Raw genomic sequence first — 13,860 nt, forward strand, 5'->3', positions numbered from 1 at the left:
ATAACAAACTTGAACTGACTGACAATGGGATAAAGAGAGACACCCAAGCACAGAGTCAGAGAATTCCTGTCAGAATAACAAATGTTGCTAGGCTGCGAGAAGAATGTTTGCTTTAAATGTTTCATATAATGCTAAATGAACGCACGAGTCAATGAGGAAAGGTTTACACACACATTCCTCTACTCCAGGGGTGTCAAGCTGAGTTTAGTCCACATACAGCCACATTTGATCTCAAGTGGGCTGGACCAGTTCAATCATAGCATAATAACCTATAAAAAACTCAAAATGAACTTAACTTAAATTAAACTTTCTTAAAATGTGCAAAATTAATTAACTATCTTTTTACAAATGTATTTATTTGACATTCATTTCCACATCTGTGTAGTTATCCTGACCACCTGAACTGCAGTTACACACTAAAGCTGGAACTATAAAGGAAGAAGGTTAAGTTATACCCCTGCCTTGTAAATGTATCAAATGTATATAAAATACATTAAAGTTGGGAAAACTGCAGTTAATGTCTTCTCTGTCATTTTTACACTTTGAAAAGTCATGACTCTGGCCGGATTTGACCCTCTGGCGGGCCTTCTGACACCCTGCTTCCCCGAATGTTTGACACCCCTAATCTACCTCTTAAAAAACAAAATCACAAAGGCTTTCAGTACCTGCAACAGAGTTGGGCCTCGGCATCATGAGGGAAGAAGTGGTCTGCGATGAGTATGGAAATGGTCCCTCAGGTGAGCGACTTGGAGGCTTCTGTGCCCCTGCGGCTGTGTTGGACTGCTTCTGGTCTGTCCTGGAGGGGGTATCTGCGGGCGTGGATGTGGCGCTGTTGGAGTCTTCCTCGGCCACAGGAGAGCAGGTGTCAGCCCGCACACTCTGGGCCAGGCCATGGCGCCCGCTGCCTCTCAGGCTGCCATCTTTACTCCACTCCAGGCTGGAGCCACTGCGGTCATCATTCTCAGAAGAACTGGTGATGGTGGCTGAGGGGAGATAAAACAGTGCGGGGAATTAGAGCAAGTGAGGGAGGTAAGATGCTCTTTGTGGGCTATGAACATGTATCTGTCTTCATCTCTAATCTCTGTAATGGAGCTTTTAACTTAGAATAACGCCCTGCTTTTTCTCATTGCCCTTCTTTAAACTCTTCACCACCTGACGTCATACTAATGGAGACAGTAATGACAACTGGAAAGACTTTTAGAGGCTAGAAACCTTGAATGTCCTTTGATTTTTTTCACCAATTATCTTTTGAAGGAACCACTGAAAGACTACCGAACTATAATAACACAAAATTCACACTAAACATATTGAAGAGTAGAGTGAAGAACTAGTGGTAGAATACTGCCTTCAGTATTTTTGAGTTCAGACAGGTATTTGCTAACATGATAACAAATCCTTTAATCCTCCCTCAGGCCAACCTAACCATCAAATAACAATCTTAAAAGATGAGTGGAGGCCCACAGAGCTGCAGCTGGATGCAGAAACATCAGCGCGGTCAGAGGCCTGGATCTGATCGGCCAGCTGGCTGCGTTTGCATCACACACTCCTTAACTTAAATATAGTTGGGGAAAGTATATTTTAGCATAATCTTGACTAAAACAAACAGATGCCATTCAAGTACACTTGAATATCCATGCCATAGCACACTGCTTACTGCATGGCTATTGAGACCACACAAAGGTTCGCAACAGGCTCACAAATGTGAGAGTGGAACAACTAGTTGGCATTCGACACAGAGCCATCCTCAACAAGGCTGGACAGTGACAGGAAGACTCAGAGTTGGAAGTTGAAGAGGCCCAGGAAGAGACCATTGACTGAAAGGGTAAAAAATGCAGAGGATTGCTTGAAGGAAGATTTGCATGTTTAATGGGACTTTTTGGAGGGAGAAGGGCTCTTTTCATTTAACATTTTGAATGGGATTTTGTGGGGATTTTTGGATGGGGGGTGCATTTTTGTTCATTTTTTAATGAGTGGGGTTGGGGGGATGAGTAATATTTAACTCAACATTCCTGTTTTCGTTCTTCAATGAAACAAATAATTGTTCAATAAAATAAATAAAACTTTTTCTGTTCTACTTGAATAAAAAAAATCTGTTGAAATGTCATGTTTTTTGTATAATTTCTTTTTTACATTTTTTTTATTTTATATATTTATTTAACAGAGACAGTGCACATTAATTGACATTTCTGGAAATGCGCCAGAGTTAGCCAACAGGCTATTTTTCGTCTGTAGTCCCTGGACAGATGTTAAAAGTCATCCTAAAAACAACATCGAATATTTCCAAAATTCCCCAGCTTAACTTCCCATTGAAACTTTCTGGAAATTTACCGGAAACGTTCCACCCCTTTGCAACCCTAATTAACAGTCATCCTGATGTTTAAGAGGATACAGGGATTGCTTACTTGTCTCAAAGAATATATATTTATTTATTAAAACTGTGTGGAAAGCTTATCATTTTACCAAACTAAGAGCTGGTTATGCTCACTGCTACAGGGATTTTTCTTGTATATATATATATATATATATAAAGCTTGTAGCTTTACAACAAGATATTGTGCATCACACAACAAGAAATGTGATTATGTCAAATCCTGGTCTCCATGCTGGAAGATACTGTATCACAGCTTCCATAAATATTTTAGAAGCTAGCTATGATCTTGCTCTGGGGGAAGAGACTGACTGACTCATGGTAATCAGTCTCTGCATTACTAATAATTCCAGATTGTTATGTTTTATCCAGCTTTGGCTTTCATTGCTTTTTACTGCAGAACAGTCATGTCAAACGGTTACCCAAATTGGCATAACATGTTTGAAATCCTACAAGGATATTAACTTTTTCAGTATTTGGAAATGATTTAAGTTCAACCAAGGAAAGCTGCCGGAAGGTTTGTGAGAAGAAACAGCAGGCGGATTAATACATCAATAGACAACATTGTATTTCTGCCAGCTTGTGTAAATCCCCAGATGTCTTACAGGGCTATTACTACAGATATAATATAACGTCAAACTGTCACTGCAATGCTCTCTCACAGCTCTATAAGAAATAACTGGCACATGGTTAAGGCTGAATACAACCTGACTCAAATTCTTATCATTCCAAAAAGATATCCACTGGGTTTAACAAAAGGATGAATGAGTGACATGAAGCATGTCATAATTGTTTAACTGAATCACAGAGAGTGCACATAAGCCACCATTCTCGGATTGTACATTTGAAATAGAAGAGTGTCATGGAAAACTCTCAGTTGTATTGTGCAGGATAAATGCCGAAAAAGAATAAATGATTACTCCACACGGAATCGGCTTAAGAAACATGTCCGTCCACACATGACCACTCGACCCGCTGGAGACGCTGTAGTACATATGCCGGGCCTGTAAGTGGCGCTGTACTTCCGCCACAAAATACAACGAAAGCAGCGAAGAAGACCCCCCGAGCATGGTTAGCCTTCTGTTTATTCTCCGCGGTTGATTTAGCAACATGTAGTTCTCCATGTCCACTTGTTGCTGATGGTTGTGGTAGAGGAGCTGTAGATTTTGCACTAACATCTGTAGCATGGTCAGTAGCACGAAAGCAACCCTGTGATCCGCCATTGTTGTTGTTGTTGGCGAAACACATGAGCAATGACGCGGGTGACGCGGGGGTGAGCAGCACAGGTGGGGAGAGGCACGGCTATGGCGTTATCGTTATCAGGAAATGATCATATAGGACAGTGGTTCTGAAATGGCGGTACACGGACCCCTAGGGGTACGTTGGAGTACTGCAGTGGGTACGTAAGATTTATTTTATGTTAATGAAAAAAACAACATAAGTAATGCATTTAAACAAGTAGATTAACTACTTTATTCAAAGGTTTACAGTCATTCTGGATAATAAAATGGGAAAAATAAACGGGGTGATCTCTTTTCCTCTCCCTCTCCTGACAGCCCGTCAGTCTCGTGCAGCTCGCTGAACCTGTAATAAAGGAATGGTATGCTCATGACACTCATTTTTTAAAAATTATCATCCGATAAAACAGACCAGTCTCTGCCAGTCTCTCTTTTTTTTTTTTTAATCCGATGACATTATCAGTGATTTTAAACTGATTATATACCGAAATAACATCAACACTGTGGGCGCCGCCATTTCCCGGACGTGACGTAATCCATGCGTTTGGTTTTCGAAGACACGTTGATCTCCATGTTATTTACTGTAGTTTCTCCATTCAAATATGCCTCACTGTATCGCGAAATATTGCCATAATTCGGATAGGAACAATCCACGGAATGCTCGGTTCCATCTGTTGCCAAAAGGTAAGCATAAGAAGTACATTCGGAGGCAGTGGCTAGCGAAATGTGGCCGGCCCGAACCGAGAGATTTACAGGCTCATGTATGCAGCGAACATTTCACATTTCCGGACGACTACTCTGAGAGTATGATCAAACATAACATGGGATTTAAAGAACAACCATTACTCAATGGAGATGCAGTACCATCGGTCTTTCTGGTGTCATCACCGACCAGGACACCAGTTCGGCCAGTAGAGAAATCGCCCTCTGCAAGTGTGAAGCGACGGAGGAGCAGAAGTAGTGCTCGGAGTAAGAATAAGGTATGTTATAGCGCATTTCCATTGCAGCGGCTAGCCCCGTTTTAACGTCCAGGCCAGGACAGTTTTTGGTGGCCTTTCCATATAGCGTAGTACCGGCTAGTGTGTATTTCCCCCCAGTTTTTCCGGCTCCATAAAATCGTGATTCTATGGCCAGGGACAACGAAGCTGAGTATGCTAAACTAGAGAGGGAATCGCTAGCAAGGGTGGTACTACATGCATACATATAGTATCTTATATAATCTTCCCATTATACACACATGCATTTCCAAACATTTGGACTACCTATGTTGCAAATGTATTATCTTTTCAATTTACACACGGCATCTATTGCACGTCTGTCCGTCCTGGGAGAGGGATCCCTCCTCTGTTGCTCTCCCTGAGGTTTCTCCCATGTTCCCTTTAAACTGGGGGTTTTCTTCGGAAGTTTTTCCTTGTACGATGTGAGGGTCTACGGACAGAGGGTGTCGTATTGTCATACTGATATGTATGGCTGAATTCCCCCATCCAATCTCTTCACATTGGTCAAAACTTGTTCCTCTGCTGACGAGTTCGAACTGAAATACTCCGTGTGTTGACAAAGTGAACGCATGGATGACGTCACGACCATCACGTGACTACTGAAAATGGCAAACATGGCGGCGGCCAGACGGAATATACAGGTCTTGATAAAAAAGAGCTATAAAATCATTATTTACCGGGGAATATCGCTGATTTCTTCAGGGTATGGTTTAAACATAACGTTTCACTAAATACTAAAGTTTTGATTAATTATCTAATGAGTGGACCATTCCTGTAATAAGTGACCCGACAGTAAAGAATACATATATTTATAACTAGTTTAGCTAGTTCCAGAGTAGATAAACTAGCTAAGTGTGTTAGGTCTAACTCTTAGTGTATTTTGCTCTGCTCAACGGTCCGTCACAGCGGGGGAGCTGTGATCCGGAAGAGCTGCGTGTTCTCCGTCAGCAGCAGCTGATCTGATCTCTGATCTCTCTCGTCCGGTTATACTTCACTCGCGTTTATGTCCAAATCTATCAGATCTAGCTAGTGCTAGCTAATGACATATGACTGCCTGCTTATCAAAGGACACCTAAACAATAAGCGTTGCTTGGCAACGGCATGTGGCTGCAAAGTATAGCTCAGCATTATGCATAATATGTTTATATGAGGGGTCAAAATCCCATGCTCATAAAATGCTCATTTTTCTTCATTCCCCACGCCCCAAAATAAATAATTATTTTATATTAACAGAGTTACACATATTTCAAAACGCGAAGTGTAATAACTGCAGTTGCCTCATGTCAGAATGACAACAATCCTCAGTGAAGCACAAGCCCATGTTTCTCACTAAATTGTAAGTACAACTTATTAAGAAGATCAGTTCAATACAACTAATGTCGTCTTAGTGTTATTGCATGATTTTAAAATTGGTTTGCCATGAATTTAGTGATGGATTGTAAACATTTGAAATGTAGCATTTAAGTGTTTCTCAGTTACAATGTTGTTGTTTTAATAAATCAGACACTGATGGTGCAGCGCTGTACTGTACCTCTTTATATAGGAATTTTTTCCTGAACAAATCATTTTTGCGCTGATCAAGGGGTACTTGGTTGAATTTTTTTTTCAAAAAGGGGGTACCATTATTGAAAAAAGTTTGAGAACCACTGATATAGGACGTACACACAGAGCCGTTTGACCCCACCCAGAGCGTTTCGTCCGCAGATCTACCCACCTTGGGAGCCATTATCGTTTGAGGGCTCCGTTTCCGCGGTTCCGTTACGGCCTCGTGTGGACGAACCATCCATACGATAGAGAACTGTAGCAGATACAACCCGTTTCGTCTCCGTGTAAACGTGGCCTAGGTGGGTTCCTCACGCTCCTAAATCAACTATTGATTCCCTGTGCCTGGTTTCCTACTGGATCTGACCTGGCTCATCACTGGCATTCCTAGTGTAGTTACTGAATATATCGGCAACAGTTGGTTTTAAACAGTAGCAAAGTTAGTTTGACAGACATTCTACACATCATGTTATATGGGTTCAAATATATATATATATATTTACAGTGGGGCAAAAAAGTATTTAGTCAGCCACAAATTGTGCAAGTTCTCCCACTTAAAAAGATGAGAGGCCTGTAATTGACATCCTAAGTACACTTCAACTATGAGAGACAGAATGGGGGGGAAAGAATCCAGGAAATCACATTGTAGGCCACACCTAGGAGCCCATGCTCCGCCCTTACATGCTAAATACTCTTGGCAACGAGCATTGTCCACCTCAAGACGGGTAACATTTAACCACACCATCCCCGCTGTGTGTTGCTGCATGTAGCAGCTGCGTGTGTGTAAACTGCCCCGCCCCCTCGCACACAGACGGGGGAGAGAGATCTCGTCTCGATTGGAAAGATCAAAAATACACCGACCATAGACGCATTTGTTTGTCTTTTTGCATGTTAGAAATGAGTTGGCGACACTAAGACTGCGAGATAATGTTTGTGTAGAAAATGCAATAATACATGACCTTTCTCTTTCTCAACTCGCTACTCGGAGGGAAGTCGCTGTCATATATATGCCTTGTGAACACTCCGATAATGCCTCTCCACGTTACCTTTCTTTGGCAGAGCGATGCTTGCTTTACAAATAAGGCAAATAACCTTTGAATGTGACATCACAACAAAATATTCTTCCTCCCATTCTGGGTGGAAGTGGTATGTCCTTAGCTTCTTGCTCGGCCCCGCACTCATTTTGTTGTTTGTCTCTTTAACTTAATTTGAGTTTTCCCGGCACTTGACTGATTTTGTATCGCTTTGCATTCTGGGTTAACAGACTGGAAAGCGACAGGTCACTTTTTCTGTCAATCAAGTAAACTCCTGAATTAAGTGGCAGGGAGGCCAAGGGAGGAGGGATCAAAACCTGTTTTGTCTATTTTAATGGAGCTGGGTTTTTTTTTTTATGAATGAATCGCCATCTACCAGCATTGTCGACGTACTGGGCACTTCTGATTTAGATGATCCAGAATAGGATTGGGAGAATGTCATATGGTCAGATGAAACCAAAATAGAACTTTGGTAAAAACTCAACTAGACGTGTTTGGAGGAGAAAGAATGCTGAGTTGCATCCAAAGAACACCATACCTACTGTGAAACATGGGGGTGGAAACATCATGCTTTGGGGCTGTTTTTCTGCAAAGGGACCAGGACGACTGATCCGTGTAAAGGAAAGAATGAATGGGGCCATGTATCATGAGATTTTGAGAGACAACCTCCATCAGCAAGGGCATTGAAGATGACGTGGCTGGGTCTTTCAGCATGACAATGATCCCAAACACACCGCCCGGGCAACGAAGGAGTGGCTTCGTAAGAAGCATTTCAAGGTCCTGGAGTGGCCTAGCCAGTCTCTAGATCTCAACCCCATAGAAAATCTTTGGAGGGAGTTGAAAGTCCGTGTTGCCCAGCGACAGCCCCAAAACATCACTGCTCTAGAGGAGATCTGCATGGAGGAATGGGCCAAAATACTAGCAACAGTGTGTGAAAACCTTGTGAAGACTTACAGAAAACATTTGACCTCTGTCATTGCCAACAAAAGGTATATAACAAAGTATTGAGATGAACTTTTGTTATTGACCAAATACTTATTTTCCACCATAATTTGCAAATAAATTCTTTAAAAATCAGACAATGTGATTTTCTGGATTTTTTTTTCTCATTTTGTCTCTCATAGTTGAGATATACCTAGAATGAAAATTACAGGCCTCTCATCTTTTTAAGTGGGAGAACTTGCACAATTGGTGGCTGACTAAATACTTTTTTGCCCCACTGTATGTCTGCTATATGCTTCAGTTTTGCATCATACTGTACAGTTGCCTCGAGTAAAGTATTTGTGCAGTACATATACAGCGCAATCGCATATTATATGTTCACCTATATATTCCTATCTCCAGCTTACATTTGGCTGAGTCTAAGCTGAAAGCTTATAGGTCTGACAAATATCTCTTTTAAACAAATGCCTATTTACAATCAGTGCCGCTCACACTAACACATTGTGCGTCAGTATCTTTATGACCTGACAAAGGAGGTGGATGCATTGCTACCCTATAAAACATTTCCAAAGCTGATTTTATGCAATTATTATAAATCATTCATTGTATGCAACCATGCTTCCTAGCTACAAATCAGTTTCACTGCGTCTTTGGCACATGTTTGTCTCAATCTGCACATTACCGCAATCAAAAGATTAAAACTTGCAGCAAGGGTGTGTCGAACACGAATCAAACAAAACTGGGACTTTCTAATGAATGATTAGTCTTTATTGCTACATTTAGTCAAGAACAGGGTACCTCAAAGTAAGGACATTGGTACTAGTTCCAGTTTTTCCAACACCATACACGTTTCTATTTGCTTGATATTAAAGAGTTGGTTATTTCTTACCTATGATGCCACTGTCTTTGCTCTCAAGTGTGGAGCTGGGGCTAGTGATGGTCCCACAGGGGCTGGAGCGGCTGAGGGGGGGGCGGCTGGTCGTGCTGTTGAGCGTGGAACATGGGCTGTCAGTGCAGGGAGACGCCGTGCTGCTGGTTAGAGTGGAGCAGGGGCTGATACCCTGGCTAGTTATAGAGCACTGAGGGAGAAGAAGGATAAAATAAAGGGTTAAGGTACACCAAGAATGTGCTCTACTCATCAAATATGTCAATGAAGTATGAAGTCAACCCATTATAAACTGTCAGCTGGCATCATGTTCACATTTTCTCAGCATGAGCAGCAATAAATACAACCAAAAATATGTGCCAACCTCATTTGGAAGGAGAAAAGAGAGAACTATAAAAAATGATTTGATTTAAGTTCTGGATCATGTGAAAGCAATGCATACGATCCCTCAGAAATAAACAAGCTTTTCATGTGTGAGCATGACACACAAGCCGAAGGGCATGGGCTCTGTAAATGGAGCGAAGCATGGAAATTACACACTCATATGTCTGGAGGAAACAAAATAAGCCTGAAGAGAATTTCACAAGAGAATAAGTAGCCATCGTTGTGACACAAAAGATACCTTCCTCATGCATACCGGCAAGCCTGTCTGACGACCATAAAACGGCTAATGCTTTGTTAGAGCAAACTGACAACCATAGGAGACCAAATTAAGCTGGTGTCTCTTGTTTCTCTGTCATCCTTAACTGTATTCTGATTGCATACAATATACTGCGGCTGAAGAAGGTCATCCTCGTCCCCCTATCAGAAGGGCCAAGCCTTTACACACACACACACACACACACACACACACACACACACACACACACACACACACACACACACACACACACACACACACACACACACACACACACACACACACACACACACACACACACACACACACACACACACACACACACACACACACACACACACACACACACACACACACACACACACACACACACACACACACACACACACACACACACACACACACACACACACACAATATTATTTCATACATCCTTTTTTCCAATTAAAAAACACAGACACAAGCTCAAGTTAAATAAAATCAACCCTCATCCTTAAAATACCAAATTCACAGCAGATATTTTGTTGCCTGAGGGTCTCTCACCCATAGTTGGCTTCTCAAGCACCACTTAGTACAAGGCTTTGCATTGCCTCAAACAAACATGCCCTCCAATTAAAATCTCTGCAAACCAAAACAAACCATTTCCAAGATAATACCTGAGCCTAAAACATAGCTTAATTGTTTGAAAGCCTCTTTCACATACTGCGAATTGTTATTGCAATAACATCTTTGAATCATTCATTACATGTCACTTGTTAGACGCTTTTATCCAAAGCGACTTACATACTCAGTACTGTGGACAATCCCCACAGGAGCAATTTGGGGTGAAGTGTCTTGCCCAGGGTCACAACGACATGCTGACTGCAGTGGGGTTTGAACCTGTAACCCCCTGATCCGAACACCAACGCACAACCCACTGTACCACACATTTCCATTCTTTACTTACTCTAATTATAGAGTGTTTTTAAGAGTTTGTTAAGAGAGCATCCTCTGTTCTCCTTAAAACATTACTGCAGTATTCCTGTTGCAACAAATCTATTCTTCTTTAACCTGTCTTAACTCAATACATATTAACACTCATCAATGCTGTTGCTGTTTAAAGGTACATGTTTTGCAGAGGCAATGGATACACAGCAGAATTAGAAGAATGCAACATGACTTTATGAATCATTAACAACTTGTGGAATGTTAATATTCTCTACATAACATGTCCTTATTCCCATCTGTTGTTTTTTGCAACAGCATGCCAGTAGTTTTAGTTTGGCAATTACCAGCCCAGGGCTGCACCCAGTACCACCTAACAAATCACAGTAGGAGCCAAACAGCTCACTGACATTTCATAATTTACTGTTCGGGCAGAACTAAAAACAACATGCTGGGTTTAAGAGTTGTTGTAAAACAGCAGCAGGAGGAGAAGAGAATTGCTGGCAGATGACAATAAAGTGCTCCTCCCCAACTGAGCTCTGAAAACACACACCTATATGCACACCAATGAAAGTAAAAACATTTCACTTGCTTCATCTTAACAAATGAACATGATTCATAAAATACTTTCTAAGTCTCTTTTACATTTCAAGGATTTCTGGCTCAGTTTCAAAACATGTCGAAGATACAGGATGGATGAGGGAAGCGCTGTGTGCTCTGGTCTGCTCTTCGCACAGTTTAATTAGTAGAACCAAACAAACTGAGGCTCAGACCTAACATAACTCTATTTCTGGTCCGGGCTCAGATACTCTTGTTACATTCTCAAGAGCCTCTGAACAGCACTCAAGTTACTGGGAGACTACTACACCACACAGGAGAGACTATAAAACCACATGCATCCCATTTTAAATACACATTTACTTTCTATAACATTTTTAAGATCTCAAACAAAACAGTCTGACAGTTACCGTTCTTTGTTGTGCCAAAAAAATTAAAAAGTTCCAGAGGTGCCTCTTAAATCCTCAAAGATAACGCACAAGGGGGGGAAATGAATCAAACTGCAACAAAAAAATCCATTCTCCTGTTACATTGTCACAACTCCCTCCTCCTCTCTCTCCGCTATCTCTCTATCTGTGTGCTGCAGCAGTGGCAGCAGCTGCTGGTGGAAGAGGGAGGGAGTTGGGGGGGGGGGGGGGGGAGAATTTGAAATACCTTCTTTTCATTCTTGTCGTCCATAGGTATGCGTGCCGTACCCGGGATCCCTTCTCCTAGTAAAAAGCCCAGCCTTGTCATCAGTTCCTGAGTGGCAGGGGAGGTGGAGCCTGTTTGTTTCTCTGCTTGCAGCTCTAGAGAGGGGGAGAGACAGAGAGGGAGAGAAGTGCTCAACATTAGCGGGCAGATTCCCTCTCTCCACTGGATGGGCCACACTGGGCCACTCTGCTGCCCTGCCCTCCTCGGCTCTGCTCTGAAAGGCTATGCTGCTCTCTCCAGCTGCTGCTGATGTGGTGCAGATCGGACAGAATGAAGCGCAAAGTAGTGAGAGAAAAAGAGAGAAAGTAAGGTGGGGGCTATGGCTATGTGAGTGTGAGTGTGAGTGTGAGTGTGAGTGTGAGTGTGAGTGTGAGTGTGTGTGTGTGTGTGTGTGTGTGTGTGTGTGTGTGTGTGTGTGTGTGTGTGTGTGTGTGTGTGTGTGTGTCCTGCAACGCCTCGAGTGCCAATTCCAGGGCTTTCTGGTTGTTTACAGCTCTCACTCATGGAGCCTCTGAATATTAATGAGTGGACATGGGCTATCTCACTTTGTTTAGATAGCAATTTCAAGCTTGGGGTGCCAACAACAAGGCAAAGACCACTATCTGTTTTTCTGTTTATACGAATTGTAAAAAAATGTGGTGCATTTTTTTCAAACCCTCACAAAAAACACAAATTAGATGATTAATGCATTGCTGGAGTTGGCTTATTAATTAAAGAAGAGTCCCAGCATTCCCTGAGAGTTAACAGAACAAATCAAAAAACTAACAGAGAGAAAAAGAGGGGGGGAGAGGGGGGGGCGATGTCCAAGGTACAGAAGCTTAGTATACAGCTCTCTGTCAGCACCTTTCCCTCCTCTCTCTCCTTCATTTTCTCCTTTACCCCCTTTCATCCACAGTTATTAATAATGTTGGCAGTCAATCTGATCAAATACAAATCTCACACACACACACACACACACACACACACACACACACACACACACACACACACACACACACACACACACACACACACACACACACACACACACACACACACACACACACACACACACACACACACACACACACACACACACACACACACACACACACACACACACACACACACACACCACACACACACACACACACACACACACACACACACACACACACACACACACACACACACACACACACACACACACACACACACACACACACACACAGTATTCTAATGGGTGAGCATCTGGTTAATTAACCAGCCCTGGTTTGTCAAAACGAAATGAAAATCTTTAACTGAGGATGGCATATTGTCCCGCACAAGGCGAATGTCATTGTTGCTGTAGTCAGAAACAGAATCAGATTCAAGTTCACCTGCAGCAAACTCACTTAGGTTGCCTTGGTTTGCAACGGGAGCATAAACACTAGTTCTCCAGCTGAATGAAACGGCAGAACCAATGCATCACAGCGATTATATAAGCTTTACTCACAGTTTCAATATCTGGACTGGTGTCTTATCATTGGACAGTAGCCATCTTTTATATGGAAATACAATTCATGTCTATTGTCTAATCATTGGATATAAAGATCAGATTGCACAAGGGTTGAGAACTAATTCATCACTTAATTGATCATGGTCATGATTAAAAATGCATGCAGCTAGTCTACTATAACATGAATAAATCATGGCAGCAATTCATCGAAGGCTTCTGTGCAAAACGGTATAAGCCATTATGGTATTGTACATGTAAGTCATGTGCCCAAGTCTTTCAACAAGCAGATAATGTGTTAGACAAGATAGTTGTACTGTCGGAATGTCTGACCAGCACATAGTTATACGTTGTGAATATTGATGTTACCCTTTGACACATCTGCTCACTGGGTAGCCTGGTTTCTAATGTCAATATATGTTTTATGTTGGCACGACTACAGACCATCGCAACGAAAAAAATGAAGCTGTTGTCTGTGTAGCACTGAATGTTAACATTATACTACTGTTGAATCATATTTTCTCAATTCCAAATACAGTGCAGTAAAAAGGACCATGCATTAA

At 42.0% G+C, this 13,860-nt stretch overlaps 1 protein-coding gene across 3 annotated transcripts in view; it reads right to left on the bottom strand.

Annotated features, from left to right (window-relative positions):
* The window catches only part of tanc1b (tetratricopeptide repeat, ankyrin repeat and coiled-coil containing 1b), a 105,937-nt gene that overhangs the window by 38,918 nt on the left and 53,159 nt on the right, over positions 1-13,860 (bottom strand). For all 3 annotated transcript variants that reach the window (XM_034109769.2, XM_034109770.2, XM_034109772.2), the window contains 3 exons: positions 11,785-11,918; positions 9,012-9,201; positions 666-983 (listed from right to left, as the gene is read on the bottom strand). In XM_034109769.2, coding sequence (XP_033965660.1) covers positions 666-983; positions 9,012-9,201; positions 11,785-11,918 — 642 coding nt within the window. The remainder of the gene's footprint in view (positions 1-665; positions 984-9,011; positions 9,202-11,784; positions 11,919-13,860) is intronic.

Source organism: Pseudochaenichthys georgianus, chromosome 21, assembly GCF_902827115.2.
Source record: "Pseudochaenichthys georgianus chromosome 21, fPseGeo1.2, whole genome shotgun sequence".
Classification (NCBI taxonomy): domain Eukaryota; kingdom Metazoa; phylum Chordata; class Actinopteri; order Perciformes; family Channichthyidae; genus Pseudochaenichthys; species Pseudochaenichthys georgianus.